We start from the raw sequence: 25,741 nt of genomic DNA, 5'->3' as shown, positions 1-25,741 counted from the left end.
AAATTAAAGGTTTAAGAGATTTTGAGGGAGACAATCGGTCAATAGACTTCTTGTCTTTCCTTAGAAAGAGACAATAGGGCTTTATAGATCTAAAACGATTTCTAGAGAAAAGAAAAGGGGTTTTAGAAAGACCACTTGATGACGCACACTAAATATTGCAGGCTTTTGGTCTTTCTAAGGTTATAGATGAGTTGTCATCTTTCTTGCATTCCTATCTTTCCATCTTCTTGTACTTTTCTTAAGCCTTTTTTCCAAGATTTCTTAACTTAGTTATTTCCAATATTTTACAAAAAAAGGCAATTTGACAGCAAAAAGGAATTTATTGACTAGGTAAACCAAATCTTTTTTCCTTGTGCTTTTATAAAACCTTCTTTAATCTTCCCTCCCTTCTGTCATTATGACTTCTTAAAAAGGAAAAGGAAATATATCTCTTGAAGGTGATATCAATTTCAGGCTTGAAACTAAAGCCACTCATCGAAGTCTCTGATTATAAGAATTGGTCCTAGATATGAGAGGGATAGTGCCTAACTTTCTTTTGCTAAAAGAAGAGATGAGGATGTTCCCCGAGAGGTATCAAACCTAAGGAGACATTAAGACTACATAGGACTCTTGTGGACAACACAAAGAGTTTAGTGACTTGGGACCAATGTTAGTCAGCTAGGAGATTATACTATTATCGTCCCTGAAGTTGGTGACTGTATCTCTCAAATCACCAGCAAATATGATTGGGTAATATTATCATCACAACCCCTATATGTCTATACGAGTTTGGATACTCATTTCCTTTATAGGGATTTGTAAGGGATGTTCTGAGGTACTACAATCTTAGTCCTACTCAAAATCATCCCAATAGATTGACTATTTTATTCTCATTTGAAAAATCATTGAGGATTTTGAAATGGAGAGCCTTTAGTCAGAGTATTTAGACAATGTTATACCTTGATCAATAGCATTAAAGAGGGCCTTCAATCCCTTGATTTTGGAGTTTTGTCAATAGGCAAAATGAACTAATAAAAAATATCATAAAGAGAAAGTCCTTTTGATAAAATAATAGAGGGAACTATGGGTTATAATAAGGAATAATAGCTTAGCCAGACCTCAAGATGGGTATACTCATACCTAAGCTAAGCTAAGTTATATTATATTTGTTTTTAATAATAAAAGTACATATTATACTCTTGTTAAAATTTGCCTAAACTAGTATATGTATTTGTGGTAAAAGACTACTAATTCTAAGATAATGATTTAGGATTTGAGCTTGGCAATAAGACCTAATCCCCACTTTTAGAATAAAAACGTTGGACTTGGAAGGATGGTAATAATCAATTAAGCTTTGGTTCATTTTCTTTGGTTACAATTGAAGTGGGCTAGATGTCGTTACTCCCTTTTAATGGGTTTATATGGAATTATATTGATCTAGCCCAAGTATACCTATCGTATCAAAAGTCAAAAACATGAAAATAGGATTATGGATGTAGAATCAACTTGTTTACCCTTAATGCAACATACGAGGAAAAGTCTAAGCAGGATTTATAATTCACTAGATAATTTTGAGTGATAATGAAGTTTATCATTTTCAAGTTAAGATAGGCATGAACACAAAAATCAACATTCAAATGCATAGTTGCTTACCTTTAATGTGACATAAAAGAAAAAAAAATATAATTATGATTTACAATTACTAGTTCAACCTTGAGTTACGAGAAAAATACAAATGCAAGAAGTAAGAATATAAAAATATATACACTATATTAATATTTACAATACAAAATCATTTACTCTTAATGCAATATCTAAGGAGAAGCCTAAATAGCATTTACAAATCTTAGACCAATTTTGAGTTATGAAAAACATAAATCAATTGACAATCCAAGTAAAAACAACAAGAACAAATTCATAGATCAATCAAATCAAAAACAAATTCATCATAGCTCAAAAACCAATAACAAGTTAAAAATTAATTGAAATAGATAATTTAATGTGTTAAGTGTTTAAAAAAACCCTTTAAAGGCTACGAACATCTTTCAAAAAACACTAGAAACAAAATGGATAATATCATGTAAGAATCATGAGATGTCGCTACTAGTAACACGTGGATCCATACATTGATAGGGTTGGAGAGCATGACTTGTTGGATTAGGTTTACCTTATTCTCTTCTTCCTTTATGCATTGGCTATCAAGTTTATTTTTATTAAAAAAAAGAAAACATCACATAAGAAGTTTCAAGTTTTTTTACTTTCTTTTTCCTAGTTGAGTTTTTGTAGGTTGTTGTTATAGTTGTTGCTATCATAAATGGCTATGCGAGTGATGGGGAAGAAAGGAGGATTGAGGTTGTTATATCACAACTTAGAAGGAAAAAAAAAAAAAAAAAAGGCAATTGCTTTAGTGGGCTTAGTCAATGGAGAGAAAAGTCTGAGTTTATCAGCGATGATAATGTTTATAGTTAATAGAGAGAAAAGATTAGGATGATGGCAACTGTTATGGTTGGGGCTAATTGGCTAGAGTATGATAAGAGAGAAAGGAAGGTGGTGATTAAGGTAAATAATAATTGGAAAAGAGGGTTTTTTTTTTTTTTTTTTTTTTTTTTTTTTTGACGGTTTCTTTCTTTCTTTCTTTTGTCAATCTCTCTTCTTGTTTTGGAAGGAAGCTCAAACTGTTATATTTATTTTGGTTCTTTTTTTTTTTTTTTTTTTACTTTTCTATCATTTTATTCACTTTTTTTGTTTTTGAAGTTTTCTTATTAAAACGGTGGTAAATAATAATGGATTATAACAATAAAAATATATATTTTAGAAGCTCCTATGACATAAACATATGCTTATATTTAAATTTCAACCATTATATATCGCCTCTAATTTAGCTTTATATTCTTAAATTTTATTTTAGATAAATTTTTATTATTCTATACTTAGAAAAAACTAAATATTTTAATTATGAATTATCAAAATTTGTATAGCATTTTTGAAATTCTAAATATCAAATACTTAATCACATTCAACAAAAAGTCTTGATTTTTTTTATAAAAAATAAAAAAAATTATTAAATATTGTTGAAGAACATTTAATATATAATTGAATAGTGCACATGGAAAGCAAATAAGAAATTAACTAGTTTACCCTTAAATTTGTACAAGTAGAAGTTTTTACAGACCAAAAATAAAAACTTTCCTACAACAAAACAATGATTAACATTCAGCAACAAAAACATTCAGCCCCAAAGTTTTTAAGTGAAATTTAGGCAAGAAAGTAATGTAAATTTGCTAGTTTGGTTTTAAGATAGCATTTAGAAATATAGGCTAACTTATATTTTAAAAAAATTCAAATTTTTTATCTTTTTTACTAAAAAATAATATTTTTTTTTGAATCATTTCAATACACTAATTTTAAAAATAATTTTTAAAAATAAAAAAAAATATCATTTTAATATATTTTTAAAATAAAAAATACTTTAAAACCTTAAAAGTTAAAACTACTTTCAAAATAGGCCTTAATAAACCAATCTTGGTATGACTCCGGGTCAACCCGGGCCCAAATTTGACAAACCAGTTTTACTCTCTCTCTCTCTGACATAAACCTCTCGCTAAGCCACTGCTGCTGCAGTTTTCCAGGTGAGAGGACACAATCAATCAAAGAAATGGAAGACATTGAAGACTTGCTGATTGGTAATGGAAGTGGGTCTCCTCCTGGATTCAGGTTGCCACTGAACGCAGTTGGAGTAAACCTCAAGAAGAACAAGAATAAGCCGAAACTGCATGCCAAGCAACTTTCTGAAACCCCTATCTCTTCCAAGATTCCTGGCACTCAGGTCCTTTCTCTCTGTGTTTAAATTTATGCATGTTCATTATATTTTTTCTATGAGTATGTGTTGGTCTTATTATGTTTTTTTTTTTTCCTTAAAAAAAATGTTGTCTTGGTCCAGACAATATATATCAAGACTTTTGGATGCTCCCATAATCAGGCAAGTTTTATGCTTTTCTTTCGAATTCTTGAATCTTTTCCATTTAGATGTTATGAAGTGGTTTATTGGTGCTTTACAAGAGATATATTACACGGATTTGGCGGATGCTTAATTTCCAGTAGTTAGGACCTTATCTTGGTTTTGGGTTGGGGGGTTGTTACATGAAGAATTCTGTTGGAAATATCGAGAGCAATTTTTATGGATACTCAGATTTTTTATTTTGGGATATTAAACTGAACTTTCAATTTGTGAAGAACTAAAGTTTTCAATCTGTATTGGTGGATTTTGTTTTGATCTATAAGTTACTAGTTTGCTATGATTAATGAAGGCCGGATCTGAAACTATTTACCATGGGAAAGGTGAAGCTTTGCTGTGTTTTGCTATGAAAGGCAGTACCAGGTGCTGTTGCGATCGTAATCTTATGGCAATTAAGTCATAAATAAAGTGTTTTAGTAGTTATACTGTAAAAAATACCAGCTTGTCCTAGCATTATGGATTATTGAGCTTGAACTATAAGTTAAGCGGTTCTTTGTTGGCTATGCATATCACCATTCCCCAGCAGTTTTTGTGTATCAGAATTTGATAGTGTGAACTCCTTTTTAGTTCTTGTTAATTAGTTTTCTCACAGTTGATAATGGTGGCAGAGTGATAGTGAATATATGGCCGGACAACTTTCATCATTTGGTTATTCATTAAGTGATAGTCCTGAGGAGGCAGACCTGTGGCTGATCAATACGTGAGTTCTTCATTTGTCCCATACTATCTATTAATTTTTATGAGAATGATTGAACTGTGCTGCAATCAGGTGGACTATATGTTTCTTGTACTGTTATATTGTTCCATGGTTGGTGATTGATGATGCCCACAAGTAATTGTTTGATGGAATAATTGTAATAGTTTTGAGTGTCTATGCATTGACAGATGTGGAACTTCAAATTTTGTCTTTGCTGTTCTCATTTCATCTTTTTCACACATTTATTATCAAATTTTTAAATAAAGTCTCAAATTGGCTAAGTTACTAGCCATCTGGATATGCCTGTAGAGATCTGGGGTAGAATTCATGCCCTCAGCCTGTCAGGGCTATCATGCTGCTGAATAGTTATAGGTACTCTGTTCTGTGTTCCTTTGCCAGTATGAATCCTACCCTTTTTCTAGCATAAAGAAAAACACTATTTGTTCATTCAACTTCTTATTACTGGAGTATCAAATGATTCATATTACCTAATGCAGATGCACTGTAAAATCACCAAGTCAATCAGCCATGGACACTCTAATATCAAAGGGTAAAAGTGCAAAAAAACCACTTGTGGTGGCTGGGTGTGTGCCTCAAGGAAGTCGGAATGTGAAAGAATTAGAAGGAGTCAGTATAGTTGGAGTCCAGCAAATAGATCGTGTAGTTGAAGTTGTAGAGGAGACTTTAAAAGGTCATGAAGTGCGGCTTCTGAACCGCAAGACATTGCCAGCACTTGACCTCCCCAAGGTGTAAATTTTACATTTTCTTCAATGAGGTTCTTTAATGTTGGTTTTTTTTATGAGCAGCTCTATTTCTCATGACAGGTGCGAAAGAACAAATTTGTTGAGATTCTTCCCATTAATGTTGGGTGTTTGGGGGCCTGTACTTATTGCAAGACAAAGCATGCCCGTGGGCATTTAGGGAGCTACACTGTCGATAGCCTTGTAAGTTCATGACATGGACAACTGATACATATTGCTGCTGTTTGAATTTTTTTTGGTCTTATTATTAAAATTCCATCTGCAGGCAGGGCGTGTAAAAACAGTTATAGATGATGGAGTAAAGGAAATATGGTTGAGTAGTGAAGATACAGGAGCTTATGGTAATATTTTGATGCTTCTATTATTGTGTATGTCGATGATCTGCAATTTTTTCTATTTAGAAATCTTGTCTCTACAGGACGTTTTATTAAAATGATTTTGCTACACATCATTCAATGGTCTATTAGCAACCATTGCTCATTTTTGCCATGTTACTGTTTGAAGATGCTGCTGATCATTTACATTTCTAATCCCTAAACTAGAGAAATAATAAGTGAGAAATAGATCTACTGCTTACTAATAAGGAAAAATAATTATAAAATTTACCATGTTCATATCATCCAGTGAAATAGAATATTGCTGCTCTGCAGACGGAGTTTTGTTACATGACTCATGAAAAAATCTATCATGCTTAGAAAAATAAATAAGTTGAGACGTTAATTGTACTAGTTCTTCACAATACAAGGTGTTGAACAGATTGAATTTCTTGAAATCTTACAGGTCGCGACATTGGGGTTAATCTTCCAATTTTATTGAATGCTATTGTTGCTGAACTTCCTTCTGATGGAAGCACAATGCTTCGAATTGGGATGACAAATCCACCTTTTATTCTGGAGCACCTGAAAGAGATAGCAGAAGTTCTGCGCCATCCATGTGTATACTCCTTTCTTCACGTGCCAGTGCAGTCTGGTAGTGATGCTATTTTGACTGTAAGTCCCAATGTTGCTAATCTTTTCTTTTTAGTGCTGCTAGTAGCTTCTACCTACCCTGTAACAGTCATTCCAGCTGTAATTCTAAATTTATGTAAGGGTAGCTACTAGAGAATATCATTGTATAAGAGCCCTTATGTTGATAACTGTTCGTGTTGACAGGCAATGAATCGAGAATACACTGTGAATGAATTCAGGACTGTGGTTGATACCTTAACTGAGCTAGTTCCAGGGATGCAGATTGCTACCGATATAATATGTGGATTCCCTGGTTAGTTTGCAGACTCAATTTCCACTTCGTGGTCCTTTTTGCATACTTTTATTTAAGTCTCACTTTACTAATTCTATATCTCTAGAACAGTATGACATAGAAGTTATTGGCCCCTTTCAAGTGAAATTGCTCAAGTGAATTATCCTGATATGACATTTGTAATTTCTAGATTGTGAAATCATATATGTCACCAGAATTTTTGGTACTCCATCGGTTCGGTAACAATTGACTCTTCCTTGCTTTTCAAAGTCAATATAACTTTGACTAGTTTTTTTTTCTTTTCAATTTTATATTAGTTGATCTTTTAACAAAAAGGTTGCAATAAAATATCAACTGTAAAGTTTCTAAAATTTAATTTTTGAAATTTTTTTGTCAAAAAAATCCAATTAAAAAGAGTAGGTCAGAGTTAAAAATTGTTGACTCATGGAATTTATGAGGGCAAGGGCATTGGGAGTATTGTGGAAGCTAGGCTTTCTTTTTCCTTTTCTTTTTGTTATTTTGGTTATTTTTCCAGAATAACTTAGGAACAATTGAAGCAGAAATTTGATTATTGAGGGGGTATCGATGATATTGGATATGAAGACCCCAATTCTTATTTCAGATTATTTACGAGTGGTTTTGACATTACTTGGAGGAATTATTTACTGGTGATAGAGAGAGATAAAAAACAGTTTGAAAGATCCAAGAACCTTGTCAGCAGTTTGTATTCATTTACAACACCCTCTATAAAAAGTATTTGGTGTTTTAGCTGGATAGTCCTTGACATGACAGACTTTTCTTGGGTTTTGCAGGTGAAACAGATAAAGATTTTTCTCAAACTGTCAACCTTATTAAAGCGTACAAGTTTGCTCAAGTTCATATCTCGCAGTTCTATCCTAGACCAGGTATGCTGTTGATGACTTCACCTTTTGCTTAGATTTTATCATTACCCTTCTAATTATGTTTTAGCCTGGTGTTGCTCATTGTACTTGTTTTTTTTTTCCGTTCGGTTTCATCAAATGTACAATGAGTGGCAATTGGGAAAAGTTGTATATTTTGTGGAAGAAAAACAGCATTTATTTCTTTTTGTATCGTGAGCGACTGCTGTGTTATGAAAAACATCACTTATCTGTTATGAAAGCTCGTCTCTCTGTTATTTCACTTTGACATCTAGTATGTCCTGTTCACTGTGGAGTGTATTATGAAAATTTATGTGGTACCCGTGCCATAATGGACTCTGTGTGTAATTGCATCGACTTTGTGGTTATTTTCTATCTTAAATCTGCTTTCTGATTTCAGGGACACCTGCTGCAAGGATGAAGAAGGTTCCAAGTAACATAGTGAAGCAAAGAAGCCGTGAATTGACTTCTGTGTTTGAAGCTTTCACTCCTTACAATGGAATGGAGGGCAGAGTGGAAAGAATATGGATAACAGATATCGCCACTGATGGAATTCACTTGGTAAGATGAAAGCATCTAAATGAAACACTCTGGTTCTAAGGCGTCATGGAAAGGTTACTAGGATTGCATGTTGAATGTTTTTCTGATATGTTTTGTATGTTCTGCTCGCTTCTCTTTAAATTTGAGAGCCCCCCCCCCCCCCACACACACACACACCCACCCTCACTTCCTTCCTTTCCTAGCTTAGTTCAAATGGAGAACTTGCTTCCTTTTGTTTTCTTTCCTTTTTTTGAATTGAATGGAGAACTTTATTAGCTTATGATTCAGCCTCTTATTTTCATTTTCTGATTAGTTCTTTCATTTCCCAAGGTTGGCCACACAAAGGCATACGTGCAGGTGCTCATAGTTGCTCAAGAAAGCATGCTGGGTACTTCAGCTATTGTTAAGATAACCTCCGTTGGAAGGTGGTCAGTTTTTGGAGAAGTGATTGAGACTCTCAACCAAATAAATCAGAAATCGAAGTCTGTCGAGAAAATTCTCAGTGAGGAAAAATGTTCTCCCTGTTCCGACCCGTGTGACAGCTGTGCATGTTCCGGAGAGTCAGAACCTTGTGCTTGTGGACCAGAGAGCTGTGGAGGACAGAGTACTTTAGAACAAAGTGATGTTTTGCAGAATGAAGTGCTTCAAGAAGATCAAAATAGAAGAAATCTCATTGGATGGTTACTAAGAAAGCGGAAAAACCAGGCACAGAAAATGGTGGAGAATGGTATTGCGTCGGGATCCCAGAAAAAGCAAGAATGGGCCAAACGAGCTCCGGAGGAGTGGGGTGTTGTGGATAGGGCACTCCTAGGAGGATTAATTGTCAGCGTTTTTACTACTGTAGCTTTGCTAATACATCTTGGATTTAAGACCATGTCATCCAAGTGAGGTTCATGTGTTGCGTTTTACTTATCCAATTCTTTGTGGGAGGATTTTCATGAAAGATTTGACGAATATGGGAAATTTTTTGTTTTGTAAAAGGCTAGAGTTCTGTTACAATATTTTTGAGGAATAGCTACATGTTGCAAATCCCTTGGGAATTGTGTAAGGCACTCGTTTCTTTTGCAATGATTAATATGCTTAAGTTTTTGCATGCATTATTGATATTAGAAACTGTTTCACACTGTGTAGCCGTCGCTTATGTTTTGCCAGCTTTTTGGGGCATTGTTTACCATTCATTTAGTATAAAATATGATCGCTCATAGACAGTACAGAATCTGGAATAAAGAGCAAAAAGAATAGTTTGGTTTCATACATGGGATTGAAGAAATGTGGGATATGCATATTCAGCAAAAGCGAGATTGTTTTGTGGATTGGGTGTGAGGCAGAAAGTACCCTAGCTGCTTTCCTCCTGTCTTCTGCTGTCATGACATTGGTGGAATTATTTACTAGATCGTATTTCCTTGTCCAGAATCAAGCAAATAAGGTGTTTTAAGTTACAGCAGTTTCCAACTCAAAGTAACATATCTGCTCTGGACGGTAATCTTTTGAAGAAGTTGACAGGCACAGAGGGCATCCTGCTCCTGAACCTGGGATGTCGAAGCACGTAGAGTCCAACCAGCACTGCCACTACCTGGAATAGAGTGACATAAATAAGAATAGCTCCGATTAACGAAAAGAGGATAAAGATTGCCGTAGCCCTTGGATCCCTCCAACTTAGTAGTGCCTGAGCTCTTTCCCCTTGGCTTGCCAAATCTCCAACCACTGTCTGCACCCTACCGGCAACACTTCTCATCCTGTCATATCTCATCCTCACAATGTCCGATGGCCGGGATGCTGGGAATGTTTCGAATTCCTCATCAAGTTCATCTGGATGGGCGTTGTCTGCCTGTGAAAGCCTAGCATCCATGTGAGGAGGGTGCCTTGGCCTGAACCGATAATTCCATAACCCAATCACAAACAGATAGAGAAAGATTGTGGGCAGTATCAACTCTGGATAGCAAACCAGTATGAAGAACAACACGTGCACTAGACATGTTGTTATTGGATTTCTCCAGTAGCAAATGTCATTAAACCATTTACAGACAGCCGTGACCCCTGAAAGCATTGACATCATGCGATGAACATTAGCTTTGCTTCTCCTCAAACTCCACATATGGTAATCCACATCTAACATGTACTCCACAGCTTCACGCCTAAGCGGTGGCTCAGATCTTGATAGCCTTGCTGCCACTATCTGCATTGCCTGGTGGCGGAGCCAGTCAATGTGCCTAACAGAAATTGGGTGGTAATAGTGCATTTTGGGAAGCAATGGCTTGCCATAGTGAGCCAACATATTAACCCAAGCTATGCATGTAAACCTTATTGCCAAGTGAAGTTCCCCATGCTTCTTTAATCCAGAGTGGGTAAGAACTAGCAATGGATAGTAATGTGTATATATTCGATCAGTTTCCAAAGTTGATAGCCGAATCCTTACCTTCCCAATTCTCTGATCTCTTGCATCTTCTTTGCTTCCATTAATGTGGCAATTGTCAAAGACACCAATGGTGATCACAGTGCAAGGATCATAAACATCCCAAGTATACTGCTCATTCCAACGAGGATTCAGAGTATCGAGAATTGTTCTGGTTCGAACCCATTTGTTGCCATACTTGGACACACAATACGCATCAGTAGTCCTGCCATCCTTTCCCTTCAATGGCAGCAGATTTCGTGCACTGAGAATCCCAAGTTCAAGGATTCCAATCTTTTGCTTCCTCAGGTGCTTGGATGACGGCTGCAGATCACTGCTAAAATGCGTAGACTCATCAAGGACGTGATACCCTGCATCTAAACAGAGACAGAGTAGGATCTTGCTTGAGAATTTATCTTTCTTCTTGTCACCCTCTTCTATGAACGAAGGCCTGAGGAGATTTAACCAGCGAGGATCTGGGAGCTTATGCGCCTCAAGTCTTGTTGGTAACCCTTAACTGATAAAATGACCCTTCCCAGTATCTCATCCTTGCCTTGTCCTATCCTGTCCTCAACAGACACAATTATGAAATCCTCAAAAGGCTCAGACGCAACAAATATAAGCTCATCATTCCAAACTGGATTAATGGTTCGCATCTGCGAAGGCTTAGTGACCCTTAACTGATTACCAAGTTGAACTTTTACATACACATCTGGCATGCGGCCCCTGTCGGAGGGGACAAGATCTTGGGCTTCAATGACATGAACTCGAAGGTAATACAGCTTCGGCGAAAAGTAGACCTTCGATCGTGTGTTGGAAAGGTTCGTCTGACTAATGTCATGAGCATCACTATGCCATGCCTCAGGAAATGACTCATCAGCCTGTGTTCCCATCCAAACTGCAAGCATAATCTCTCCTCTGGTCTTCATCCCCTTCTTGTCCTCCAATATGTACCACTGAGGAGCCAGAGGACTATCCGGTGGCACTCGAAGAGGGACTTCCGATAGATCAAAAAAAACTCTGCCCACAAAATCATCCTTGCCAAAATCCTTATCCTTCACAGTAACTTCAAGTAAATTGGACTGCAATCTATCCTTTGCGAAAGCAAAAATTTGCGTCCACACCGGGTTTTGGTTCTTCTCCAAGAATTTAGTCTTTCCCTTATAGTTCCCCAGCTTAACTTCAACATATGGATCAAGACTCCCAGAAACATCCATAACAGGAAGATCTCTGGCCTTAACCACACTCACATACAAGTAATGCATCTGCTCCACCAAATCATAAGTACTCGCCATCTTGTCCCATCCTCTGTATCGCATACGTGCAGCCAACGGTGGACTGGTCTCTACCAACAAGAATTCAGGATTCTGCCTAGGCATCTGCATACTCATAGCAGTAGGTGGCCCTGCTCGAGCAAAATCAGTCCTTGTCTCAACTGTAGGAGCCTTTTCTTTCATAACTTGAGGCTGAAATCCGAACCCGGTAGACACAGAAGGAGCCGGAGCAGCAGCGGGAGCAGCAGTTGCAGTCCCTATAGTGTGAAAAGTCCTCACTTCTTTATCTTTATTTTTCTTCTTCTTCTTCTTCTCGTGGTCATCAATAACATCTTCTTGAAGCATGGTGGTCTTGATTTCTTGAAATACTGGAGTTGCTTCAGTCTCAATATTGCCAGCATTTGTCGGAGGAGGAGGAGGAGGAGGAGGAGGGTGGCTACCATCATGTGCTGCATAAATCTTGAGGGCTATATCACCTTTGACATGCGAAAAGGGGCCACGTTTATCAAGAGGGTATCGCTGGGGATCAATGGCCTCGGAATCAGATAATAAAGGCACAGAGATTCCAGAGATCCTAACACAACCAAGAAAGTTCTTGTGGTGGCCGCCTTTTCGATCATTGTACACAACAACTTCAATGGTCTTGTTGGGAAGATCTCTTGGGTTTCTTACTTTGAAAACAAGCTTTTCATTCCAAATAGGGTTAAGCTCCTGAGGCTTGGTTTGAGTCCTCTGGCTTTGCTCATCAAAGTCTACTTGTACGTAAGGACTGGCTGAACCATGGCCGTCTTTGGGCATTAGGTCACAAGCATCGTGAACTTCTACAACTAGTATGGTCATGGTGTGGTGGTAGTTGAGGGAGAGGCTTGACGGGGTTCGTAAGATCTGCTCGGACAATAATTTGTCAGCTAAAAACGAAAGGAATGGAGGTGGTGGGTGGTGGAAGAGTGGTTGTTGGAGATGAGGCGCTTAGTTTTGGAGTACGAAGACAGGAACATGAGTGGGGATAGAGGCAGATTCTGGTGGGCACATTTTAACATTTCGTAAGCTTATCAAGTGTGTAGGGTCTTGATTTTCTTCGATGGTGAGAGAAAGAGGCTGCTGTTCTTGGAGTTGGTCTTCCTAGGCAATTATAAAGTGGGGACTTGATGAAGATAACTCCGAGTCGAAAATAATCAATTTATTCATGAGCCTGATGGAGGTTTTTCTCTAAAAGCAATCCCTGATCTCTCGTTTTCAAGGTATTAGGCAGATCCTTTATTAATTCATCCATGGAGATTGTCTAGTCCTTTAGCCTAAAAGGTCACCAAAGCAGATTGATTCTCCCTTTATTCATCACACACACTCACTTTCTGCTCATCTTTTTGCATAATATTGAATCCACACTCTTTTAAAGTGTGGATATTATATTCTTCCCTTTATGTATCTGGATTACTATAAAAAATTAAAAAAAAAATTAAATTTTACCCGACTGATATCGTATCGGTGAATTGAGGCACGAGGGTAATTGTGTAAACTAATCATCTACCTGAATTCTTTCTTATGAACTCAGCCAGCCCCACTTCTTTGACCTCTTTATGCTTTTGTCTTTTTTTAGAAAAAAGAAAAAAAAGGGCAAAAACATAGTTGAGATGTGTTGGTAACATGTCAACAAACAGGTTTGATGTGTCAGCTTGATTATTCAAGACTTCATCTGAACATTTGCTTAGCTTGAAAGGCTTCGGGTACTAAAAGGATAGAGAAAATTGGAACCGAGGGAATTTTATGACGAAATTTTTCTATAATAAGTGTATTACAGTTATTTTTTAAATAATATTGGTTTTTAAAAATGTATTAAAATAATATTTTTTATTTTTAAAAATTATTTTTATATTAATATATTTTTAAAATGATTTAAAAACAATAAAAATATATTAATTTGAAGTAAAAAAATAATTTTAAATTTTAAAAAAATATATTTTAAAACGGAAAAATAAACATGCTATCAACTCTGATTGAGTGTAAATTCTTTCTTTTTTATTACCAGCCATGACCTGTCCACCATCTGTTTGTCCCTGGAAGTGAAACAAATTCAAATTCAAATTCATAATATTCAAGATTCAAGCTTTGACTAATAAAGAAGATATTTATCGAGGGCATGTTTCTCTACGTGGTGGATTTTTTTTTTAATTTAAAAATAAATTTATATTTTTTATTCTTTTAAATTTATTCTCAACTTGAAAATATATTAAAAAATTAATTTTTTAAAAAATAAAATTAATATTTTTCAGAAATACAAGGAGTGTGTTTGCAGGTTACTTTTCAAAGTGTTTTTTTATGCCGAAATATATTAAAATGATATTTTTATTTTTTTAAAAAAATTATTTTTGAGATCATAGCATCAAAAATGATCTAAAACATATAAAAAATTTAATTTTTACTAAAAAAATAAATAATAAAATTTATAAAAAAACGGTACAGCTACGTTTCCAAACAAGATTCTAAACACAGCACAGCATGAATAATATCCATATTAAATAGGAATTCAAGTTGCTGCTTCCTCTTTTCTTTCCTTTTTTGCCCTTGCTGCCAAAATGTTTCATTAAAAAATATCTAATTAAAGCAAGTAAATATACATTTCTTACCATTTAATGGTAAATTATAAATTATTTATTTTATATGCCTTAGGCTAGTTGCCAGGACCTTAACATGGAGAAAAGTAGGAAACCTCTCTCTCTCTCTCTCTCTCTATTATTATTCACATTTTTTTTCTCTTTTTCTTTGTTTCTTTTGATCTGCATTATTTTAAAGGCATCTTTAGAAGTTGTGTCCAAAGGGTCCCACCAAGTTTCCTATGTGGTAACGGAATAATCCGGGGGTGGAATTTAATATAGTTTCTGTCATTCAACACAAATATACTGACAATTACTGGTTAACTATATAATGTTTTTTTTAGGATGGCTAAAAATATTTTTTATTTTTTAAAAAATTATTTTTAATATCAGTATATTAAAATAAAATGAAAATATTAAATAAAATATTAATTTAAGTAAAAAAAAATATTGTTAAAACGTAAAAAATAAAAAAGGAATTATTGGCCATTGATTATGCATACTCTTGATGTCAACAGCTTGTTCTATTTGGAACCATATTACCGACAGTTACAAAATTTATGATACCAATAATAGCCTTCCTTCCTCCAGCCAGCAACCACTGCCTGATCTGGTTTATATATAAATAAAATTCTTCATTTTATTAAACTCCAACACAAATGTTAAACTTAATCTCAATTTTTCTCTCTTTACATGTATTTAAGAAAAATATTTCCTAAACACAATCCCAAGGCAATTTAAATATCCCTGGGGAAAAAAAATCCAAACTGTATATAATAAAAAGGAAAAACCTCAATTTAATCCCTAGCCTATATACCTTTTTTCTTAATTTATAGCTTTTATCAATTTGGTTTTTCTCACACTTGTCAACTGGATCCTTCTTAATTTAAAAACTCCATAAAATTTTTAATGAGCATGAACAAATTAGGAACTAAATTGAGATCTTAATTTCTCAATAAAAATCATCTAATTGAATTGGGTACTATGAAATGATCCAAACAAGATTTGAATTTTGGCGTAAAATTTTCTACCATCTAATTCTATGTTATTGAGCATAACTCCAAACCAAACTGTTGGATAAATCTCAAACTTTACCATAATATTTTATAGGTATTTTATAGGTATTTTCCATACACGTATTTGTCTATTTTTTATTTCGACCAAATCACTTTATTTCTATTATATTTGGGTTACTTGGGAATCAAATAAGTGTTATCATTAATTTTTGCTTATGTTTTATATCTAATTAATCTTCAATTAGATAAAATCAATAAAAACCCTAACATAAACCCTAAAATTTTTATTCTAAAGAATTCTTAAATTAACTATGTAAAATAACAAATTAACAGAGGGAAAGATGAATATGTCTCAGATTGGTTAAATAAAGAGCTTGTGAGTAGTGGTGGCACTAGTGGTAGTGAAGGTTAGGAGAAATATATGCTTGCCACAGGTGGAGGGTTATAAAGACAAGCAATGGCTGAAAGAGAGAGACAAAGGTGAGGTCCGTCGTGAAGATGAGAGAAGAATGATTTTGTTGTGCTAGAGAAGATAAGATGAGGTTGCCTGAGTTAAGCGCGGCTTAGGAGGACGAAGAAGCGGTGGAAGATAAAAATTAATAAAAGAGGGGAAAAAAGAAGGAAACTGTTGTGAAATTAATTAGGTATTGTTTGGGGCTGTGTTTCTACCTGTGTTTTGTAAAATTTTGAATTTTTTTGTTTTTGCTAAAATTGAGTGTGGTTTGTACTTTTTGGATCGTTTTGATATGATGATGTCAAAAATAATTTTTAAAAAATAAAAAAAATCATTGACATGTATTTTAGCACGAAAAGTTATTTAAAAAGCAACCGCTACCACACTGCCAAACATGCTAACCAAGCTGACGTGCTAATACTATATACGTGACCAGTGGTTACTTATTTAGGTCTGGCTTGATTTTATATTTTAAAAATATTTTTTAAAAAAATTAAAATATTTTTATTTTTTTATTTTAAATTAATATTTTTTAGATATTTTTAGATATTTTAATATAATAGTGTATCAATTTAAAAAACAATTTTTTACTGTGCTAAAACGGGAAAATACTGTTACAAGGGCATTATAATAATTTGAGGAGGAAGGTCCAGAAATAAAAGAGGAGGGTGGGAGATTATGCGATGGGACAAGGAAAGTCTGCATCGGAAGGTACTGAGTGGAGGCGGTTGCTTTCAATATTTTCAGTGATTGGCCTTTGACTTACAGGTGCATCAGCAGCGGGTGGAGTTATCTATTTTTAAACACAAATTAGTACAGTAATTAATTATTTCTCTCGCCTCCAAATTAAGCTGCTTTCTTCTCTTGTCTTTTTTCAGAAATTAAATAGTGTATTGATTGATCTTCCTTGATTAAGATTGTTTCAGCATAAAGGTGTTCATGCTTCATGGGAGATCTAAAACTCAAGCTCATTGTTCCATGTTTATATTTCCATGTTTTTTTTTCTTTAATTTCTTTCCATTTGTATTATTTTTTCATTGATATTTAAAGATAAGCTAGGTTATGATTTTATGAGATCAAGATTTAAGTGGGATTGGAAATACAAATTATAAGAATAAAGACTATATTTAACAAAAAATTAAAAAAAATACTCCATTGCTTTAAAAATCAATTCATGTTTCGATATCAAGTTTTATTTTTTTATGTTTGTGTTTTGATGGAAGGTCGTTTATGTTTTCTTAGCTTTTAAAGATATAATTTATGTTTAAAAAATATTATATTTTTTAAAAAAAATCCATCACATCTTTAAATCAAACACACTGTTTGGAAATATGAAAGAAAATTACTGATATCTTGAAAAGAAAAGAGATGTTAGATGAATTTTTATTTTAATTAATTTATCTTATTGAGTGGAGTTTGATAAAGGTGATGACAGGCTACCTTCCACAATAAATGATATATCGTACAATTATATTAAAAAATAGACTTGCACTGTCTCCTTCAAAAAAACAAATTAATAATAAACTATTTGATAGTGTTTATTTCAACGGCTAGACCCTGCGTTTTTTTAAAATTAATATTATTTTAAAACATTTTAAAATAAAATTGTTTATGAAAAACAACCTCAGCGCACCAAGAAACTCAGTAACAATGGCCAGTTATCTAATAAACACGTGTACAATGATAGCAATCCCAAAGACGGACGTAACTACCCTCTGCACGTTGTCAGTCAGCCTCAAGTTGGAAGCTCGCTCATCTTGTCCTTATCTTTTATTATTTTTCGAACACTAGTGAACAAGATAAACTCCAAAATCCAAAACCCAATTTCCCTTTTATTTATTTATTTATGCCCACAGTTAAAAACAATTCTACAAATGGATGGACAGCTGTTTTCTCTGTAGCCAATCTGGACTGTGAAATAAATAAAAATTAAAAATCAATCTTCTGTGGGATATAGAATGTTTGGGAACATAGCTTTATTTGTATTTAAAAAAAAATTAAAAATTTTTATTTTTTATTAAAAATTAATTTATTTTTGCATATTTTGATGCGCAGATTTTAAAAATAATTTTTTAAAAAATAAAAAAAATTATTTTAATATATTTTGACACGAAAAATATTTTAAAAAACAACCAAATCACACTTCATAAACAACATACCAGATAATCTTATTTTGTTTCTTATATTAGATTGTAAAGTGTATACTCCATTTACATGTTAATTAAAATTAAAATATTAATTTTAAATTCGAGTGAAGAACTCAATACAAGAAAAACCCATACCTCTCGAGATTACACGGCAGTGATATAGTGGAAGCATGAGAAATTAATGTCCCATCACATAATTAAATACAAAATTAATTAAATTAGTTTATATGTATTTATATAAACTAATGTTTTATTTTTTTTCTTACAAATAATGATTAAGGCACGTATTGTTTGTCGGCATTGGACAGCATAGTGACAATACATTTTGAAATAATTACAGCTTTAACTTATAATAGTAGATGCTAGAAAAGAATGGCATCGATGCATGTGTTTGCTTCATTCACTTTTGTATTTTGTTCGTAGCCACCCACGTGCAAGAGCACATGCCCGGTCTTGGCTTCTTCTTCCAGCGCATTAACATCATCTTTTTTTTTTTTTTTTTTTCATCTGAGATTAAAGAGATACTAGAAAAGCAGCAAATACGTTAGGTATGTACTATGTACAGTACGGTATGTGTCGCCGACACTACTTTAGTTATATAGGCATAGGCCTCCTAAAAGCTACCACATTTATTGTAATTAAGAGTGTTATTGATTATATTTTAAAGTTATTTTTATTTAAAAATATATTAAAATAATTTTTTTTCTTAAAATTATTTTAATATCATCATATTAAAATAAAATGAAAATATTAAAAAAATTAATAAAAAAATTTTAATCTCATATGAAAAGAAGAAAAAGAAAAGATAAAGAACAATGACCCAAGTTTTCATTGTGGGCGTGCCATGTGCTCGTTGAGCAAAAACATGCCGAGTGAAGGCTGATTCCTCCACAAGGTGGGGGTGACGATGGATTAGATATCTGGTCCATGTAATGGGTTAGTATCCATGCATTGTCCTTGGGCTTGAAAAATGAATACACGGATAAATTTATTGGTCAATCTAAAAAAATTTAGAATTTTTATTTTGCATCGTTTTGTTTATTTTTTTAATTTTTATATTAGAAAATAGAAAGAGAAACACAAGGGAAATAGAGAAACTTGTCACTCAATCACAATCCGACCACCGGAAAAAAAAAATATCTTTGTGTTAATGAGTTTCTTTTTAAGAGAAAATTCATTGAAGGTGGTTTTTTATGTAAACATTATGGGGAAGTTAAATCAAGTTCAGTTTTGATTTCATGGATTTGGTTGATTTTTTTTATTGTGATTTTGAGGAAGTCCAATAAAGTTTTTAATTTTATTTAAATAATAAAATTTAAAGTGGGATGACTAAAATGAAAACACAAATAAAATTCATAGTCAATCTTAAAAATTTTAGAATTATTATTTTGATCTAAAAATTCATTTTGTTCATTTTGCAATCCCTAAGTCAAAGAAAAGAGAGAGAAACATGTTGATAAATAGAGAAGGAGAGAAAAAGTTATTGTTTGACCACAATCCGGCAACCATAAAGGAAGATTTTGGTGTTAATGAGTTTCTCTTCTAAAGAGAATTTAGTTGAGGTGATTTTCTTCTCTAAACATGACAGGGAAGTTAGATTAGGTTCGGTTTTGATTTCATGGATTAGATTAATTTTTATTTTTTATATTGATTCTAGGGTTGCTAGGTGAAAATTAATTGAAAAATGGATGTTTAGCCCCTCCTCCCTAAAAAAAAAAATAAAAAAAAACAAAACCAAAAAATATTAATTTTAAACAAATAAAAAAATAAAATAAAAATTTAAAAATTTTTTAAAACCACTTTTTAAAACGTAAAAATCTTACATTAATCATTTCAAATTAATGTAAGATTTTTTTTATTTTAAAAAAAAAAAACATCCTATACAGGTGATAGATGTTGAGTTTTGTATATTTTTAATTAAAAAAACATGATATTTGCAATATTAACATATTTTTTTTTATTATATTCAAAATTAATTTGAATTTCTACCCGTGATGTAGAGGCAGAAAATCAAACTTGTTAATTACTATACCGAAATTAAAAAGAAAAATTCTAAATTGGTTGTAGATGTTGAGTTCTGTAAACCACAATCATCTAAACTCTTAAATGTAAGATAAAAATAATAACTACATTAGTTACTTGGTTATAATTTTTTTATATATTTAAAATGACTTTTAATTTTTATTCTGATAAATAAATCTATGTTCTTTGAAAAATATAACCCTCCCTATATTGCAGTGTGATTGATGTGCGTGGATAAGTTGGCAAATCCGTACTATTATATAGAACCTATCGTGATTGGTTTGGTTCAGTGAATCAACTACATGCAAAGGTTCATTACATTTTCAGGGAATTAAAGGGAAAAAAAATAAGATATAGGTCTAGAAACAGAAAAATTGTGATAATGATTATTTTTTAAAGTTTTTTTTTATTTGAAAATATATTAAAATATATATATATATATATATATATATATATATATATATATATATATATATATATTAAAAACACAATACATATCCACTAGGGTGCACTGCAGTGAGAAAAATATGCAGTTAGGACTTAGGATGGGCCAGCTTCTCTTCGTAGGCTGCTGTACTTGGACTTTCTCCTTATCTCTTACTATTGCTGTGCTTTGTCAATTTCCAGGCCTTTTAGCCCTGTGTAATAGATATTTGCCTCCTAATTACCTACGATGATAGGGAAAAAAATATCGGATTGCGAGGTTTAAAAGTTGATTTACTAATCTCAATATAATAATAATATCATATAATTTTTTATGATCTGAATACTTTTTTTATATGTTATTCTTTTATCTAATCCGCAACATAACATAAATTTATAAACCAGTACATCTAAAAAACATTAGAAAATCTAATAATAGTTCGCATGAATATCGAAACATCTGTTTTTTTTTTTTTTTTTTCTTTTTTTTTTTTTTTTTCTTTTAATCACATCATTCTATAGTCTTATTAGATGAGATTAGGTTTGAAATTATGGTAAAAATACTAAATTAAAATATAAAAGAGTAAAAAGTACAAAGTGGAGGCTAACATTAAATTCACAATATTTTTTATTTGGTATGAAAATTTATTTGGTAGTCTGTGGGTTAAAGAGAGAAGAGAAAACTTGTTGAAAAGTGGTAGAAGTAAAAGAAACTTGTTAGTTGTTACGATTTTGACACCAAAAATAACTAATTATGGTGTCAAAGGTTTCATACGATGAGATGAAAAGAGAGTTTCATTTTTATGCGTCTATAATAGTAATACTAATATAAATATAAATATAAATATAAATAAATAAAAAGTTCACATTAAAAAAATAAAAAAAAAGATATTTTATTTTCTTTGAATATTAATGAGCTATATGTTTTTTTTTTTTAAGTATGCATATTATATTAATACATATTTATTCATAAAGTAATTTGGGTTAACCAAAAAAATAACATGACCTAAACAAGTTAACATGTCAAGTCTGCAACTTGGGTTATAAAACTGAATAACCTCATAAAAAGAAAATTATCAATTTGTCTGTTAAATAATATTACATATATTATTTTAGAATAATTTTATAAATTTATTCAATTAAATCTTACTTGATTTTTTTAGGTCTAGATATGTAATCCCTTATATTAATTACATTCTAGTCCTTTAATTTCTAAAATTTATTTATAATCAAATCAAGCTTGATTAATCATTCCATTAGGTTCCTAATAAGTTGCTCATAATATAAATCATAATCTTAAATAAAATAATATTAAATAAATTAAACAATTTAATTTATTATAAATTTAAAAATTGATTGATTTATATTTGAAAATTAAGTACGATGTCTAGCAACTTGTCATGATCCCCCAAATATTAAGAAAGTAATAACTGGTTTGACTTAACATTTTAATTACCTATTAGGTTCCCTAATAAGTTGATTAGAATATAAATTATAATCCTATATAAAATAAGATTAAATAAATTAAAAAATTTAATTTATTATCAATTCAATAATTGATTGATTTATATTTAAATATTAAGTACAATGTTTAGCAACTTATCATGATTTTTCAAATATTAAGAAAGTAATAAGTGATTTTATTTAACATTTTTATGACTAGTTTCTCAGTAATTATTATCCTTTAATCAAGAATATTTCAATTTAGGCATTATAACATAAATTATGTCTGCTTTGTTAAATCATTTTAGTTCTAAACACTATAGTCATTGATTTTTTAAATAATATTTGAAATTTTTTTCAAATCTCATTCCACCTTAGTCAAGGGTTTCAGAATCAATATTATTTGAGAACTAATAAAGTATTTATTTTATAATTCACATAAGGTGATGAACCTCTTTTGATTATTTATATAATTAATGTTATACCTAATATTTATTTATTTGTTACCCTTTACTTGGATAACGTGGGCCAGAATCAAACATAACATTCTCTATATAAGATAACTTAGTGATATCAATTCTAAAAATTAATTATATAACTATCATATGAATCTTTTCATAGACATGAGTGATATCTCAATATGAATTCCCTCACAGGTCATTTCAATGTACATATTATCTAATAAGCACTTACATATTAGTTTTAGTGTATTTCTCATATCTCGGTTTATGAGAAAGCAACTTCTTCATTTCATAATTGAAGGAACATTATATGTACAAGTTTTAACAACTGATTCACGTCCAATTTTAATAGAACATTAACTAGGAAATATTTAGAAATAGTACTTTGATGTAATAAGAATCTCATAATTATAACAATTTTATAATTTTTTATACAAAGTTTTTTTATTCTATGAACTTTATATTTATTCTATGTTCATTTATTAAATATAATTGAATATTAAAAATAATTTTTTTTTATTAATCATAAATATATTTTATATAAATAAAATTAATATTACATAAACCAACCAACCAATTAACTAGATACGAGATTGACTAACACTTTTTACCAATATAGAGTTGACCTAGAATCCACCGAAATGAAAAAGGGAATGGGATAAATTAGCTAGCAGCGAATAACAATGTCTTGCGAGGAACATAAACTAATGAATAAATAAACTTAATAGGGAGCAAATAATCTCTTAAGAAATAAATTTCACCCCCCCTCCCCTAATAATAGATTCATCCATGTTCCCTTCCTATCATATAATTTAAAATTCTTTATTATTTTTAATTATCAGTTCGAATTCCACAAATCTCAGAACTATTAAAGAGTTATATAATTGTTAACTTTAAGACATGTAAGATTAGTTGAGATATATTCAAGTTAGCTCGAACACCAACGTAAATAAAAAAAAAATTCTCTTATTGTCAACCTTCTAATTTCATAAAAGTTGTAATGTTATCCCTAACTGTTAAATCATCTAATATTCTATACTTTTTTTTAAAAAAAGTTTTTAATTGTTGTTGCGAGATAATATAATATATATGGGGATTTGAGAGGGAAAAAGAGGGAAAAACATGAAAAGCAAATTAAAATATCAAGAAAAAGTTTAGCTTCTTGTTATTTCTTAATGCTTCTTGTTAGTTATTTAAGTAGTAAATATTGGCAAAATCGAAACCTATTTAAAGCAATAAATATCGCGACAACACAATTCTTTTTTTAATGGCAATTTTCAAAGCTTCTTGTAAGTTAGTCATTTTGAAACGCCATTCGTAACTCTTGCAGCATTTGCTCAAATGAAGTTATATTCAATGTCTTTGAGGGTGGCGGAGATAATTTTCATGGGAGTAGAAATGAAACGTTGATAAATTAATTTATAGAGCCCAGATTATTGTTTCCTCTTTGGTTACATACAATTTATATAGAGCTATACTTTGGTTAATCAAACAATTAAAATTAAAAAAAAAATCATATAAAAACATGAGTTGAAACAAGAAAAGTTCTAAACATATAAAAGCACAAATAGGAATTTATTTCTAGGATTTGTTAATTTCTTCCTTTTTTTTGTTTGCTTAAGACTTGCCTTAACAAGGAAAATTGCCAAAAAATAAAAAAGTACAGAAAATTGTACCCATTTATTTGTTTTTTTAAAAGGGTCGGGTCAATCAAGTATAATATATATATATATATATATGTTCTTTTAGAACATTATGTATTTATTTGAGAATGATTATTTTTCAAATGTTTTTTTTTGTTTGAAAATACATTAAAATAATTTTTTTTTACTTTTAACATTAAGATATAAAAATAATCTAAAAATATATAAAAAATTTAAAAACATAATTTCAATGCTAAACAAATAATAGTAGCAATCTCTCAATTTAGGCAACTTGGTCAGAACAATTTGTATGCATTGTATTTTTCTGTTAAGAAGATAATTGCTTTAATTTCCATATAAATAATGGTGAAGACAGATAAAGCATTCACGTTATACATTCTTGGCCACCGCAATATCACCATAAAAATATTTAAAAACGCAAATTAAAATTATTTTGATGTATTTTGATATAAAAAATATTTTCAAAAATAATTATAACTATACTTTTAAGCAGATACACATATTATTATTGGAGTATGGCATCATAAGATTTGAGCTCGTAAGAAAATTGGCATATATTTTGATGGAACCCAATCCTTTTCCAATAATTTATCTCAGAAGGTCACCTCTTCAATCAGAACATATTTGTTTCCCCATCACAACCTAACTAGAGTTTTTGTTTTCTTCGTCTTCTTCTATCATATTATGTCAAGGGTTGCTATAATTAAATATATATTCAACCAGATGAGATGAAAGGGTCACAGTTCAACAGAAGGAGAAAACATAAACATAAATGAACTGCTGAGAGTTAAAGAAGATTCTAGAACAGCCTTCATCTGAAAGGCTTTAATCATTATTCTCATTCTCGGCAAGCTCGATCTCAGAGGTGACAGACGCAATCATCTCCTCCAGAAACTGAATTGATTCAGATGGGTTTTTTATGTGTTTTAAATCATGTAAATCCATACCTTCTGTGCAGCCGGCCATCATTAGCTCCAACTCAAACCCTAGATTTCTCCGCCTTTGTTTCTCCAGTTGCTGATTCAGCTTGGATGCGTTTGTGGTGAGAAAAGCTTCTTGGTCCACCATGTATTTTCCTGGGTTTCTTGATGGTGATCTCTTCAACTCTTCAAACGCAAACAGTGCTTCTGCAGGGGAAGGCCAAATCTCTGGTTGATCATCGTAGGCACTGAAAATAATAGCGCAAGCAGCAACCCCACAAAGAGTTGCGAGTTCATCAAGCTTCTTCAGCAGGCCAGCCTTCCTCTTCCTGAAGGTCACTTTCCTGACAGATTCGTTGGAAATCAATTCATGTTTTACCTTCCTGCGGCCCATTGTTAAGAATGCCAAGAAGATTAAATAAATATTTCTAGAATTTGATGATGAGTTGAAAGCCTCAGAGATTATGGAAGTCGAGAGATATAGAAGCAAATATGCTTAAATAGCACAACATGGTAATATAAATCATGAACAACTCAGTATTTCCTAGTGTAAAATGGTAAATGGGGGGGAGTTACAAGACCTTAAATAATAAGAAAAAAAAAATTAAAATTTTAATTGAGCCCTTTATTGAGTTGCAGGAAAAGACTCGTCTAGTCAAGGTTTTACTAGGGAGTTTTGTTTTTCACCCCTATGTGTAAAGTAGTATATTTATTGGATCCTAACCATTCAGGCTGCGGATTAGATTATTTTTTTTTTAAATTATAAAAAAAATATTAAGATGTTGTTAATATATTTATTAGCAA

The 25,741-nt window shown here is 31.8% G+C and overlaps 2 protein-coding genes and 1 pseudogene across 2 annotated transcripts; 1 reads left to right on the top strand and 2 right to left on the bottom strand.

The window, feature by feature from the left end:
• The first annotated feature begins 3,514 nt into the window (after positions 1-3,514).
• Positions 3,515-9,227, top strand: LOC118035459 (uncharacterized). The gene is made up of 11 exons (XM_035041033.2): positions 3,515-3,805; positions 3,920-3,958; positions 4,603-4,694; positions 5,189-5,438; positions 5,516-5,635; positions 5,718-5,793; positions 6,233-6,441; positions 6,604-6,712; positions 7,504-7,596; positions 7,991-8,151; positions 8,461-9,227. The coding sequence occupies exons 1-11, from the start codon at positions 3,635-3,637 to the stop codon at positions 9,016-9,018; spliced, it is 1,878 nt and encodes a 625-aa protein (XP_034896924.1). The 5' UTR covers positions 3,515-3,634; the 3' UTR covers positions 9,019-9,227.
• Positions 9,228-9,268: 41 nt separating this feature from the next.
• Positions 9,269-13,167, bottom strand: LOC118035458 (multiple C2 domain and transmembrane region protein 6-like; annotated as a pseudogene).
• An 11,544-nt stretch (positions 13,168-24,711) lies between these two features.
• Positions 24,712-25,439, bottom strand: LOC118035460 (agamous-like MADS-box protein AGL80). Its single transcript, XM_035041034.2, has one exon. It carries the CDS (start codon positions 25,329-25,331, stop codon positions 24,843-24,845), a length of 489 nt encoding a protein of 162 aa, XP_034896925.1. The 5' UTR covers positions 25,332-25,439; the 3' UTR covers positions 24,712-24,842.
• Between the last annotated feature and the right edge of the window lie 302 nt (positions 25,440-25,741).

This window comes from Populus alba, chromosome 13 (assembly GCF_005239225.2).
Source record: "Populus alba chromosome 13, ASM523922v2, whole genome shotgun sequence".
NCBI lineage: Eukaryota > Viridiplantae > Streptophyta > Magnoliopsida > Malpighiales > Salicaceae > Populus > Populus alba.
This window is presented reverse-complemented; position numbering and strand designations above follow the sequence as displayed.

Coding starts and splice junctions, on each gene's coding strand:
- LOC118035459 (XM_035041033.2), top strand. CDS start 3,635: ATGGAAGACATTGAAGACTTGCTGATTGGTAATGGAAGTGGGTCTCCT. Junction 5,439..5,515: donor CAGCACTTGACCTCCCCAAG/GTGTAAATTTTA, acceptor TTCTCATGACAG/GTGCGAAAGAACAAATTTGT. Junction 7,597..7,990: donor GCAGTTCTATCCTAGACCAG/GTATGCTGTTGA, acceptor TTCTGATTTCAG/GGACACCTGCTGCAAGGATG.
- LOC118035460 (XM_035041034.2), bottom strand. CDS start 25,331: ATGGGCCGCAGGAAGGTAAAACATGAATTGATTTCCAACGAATCTGTC.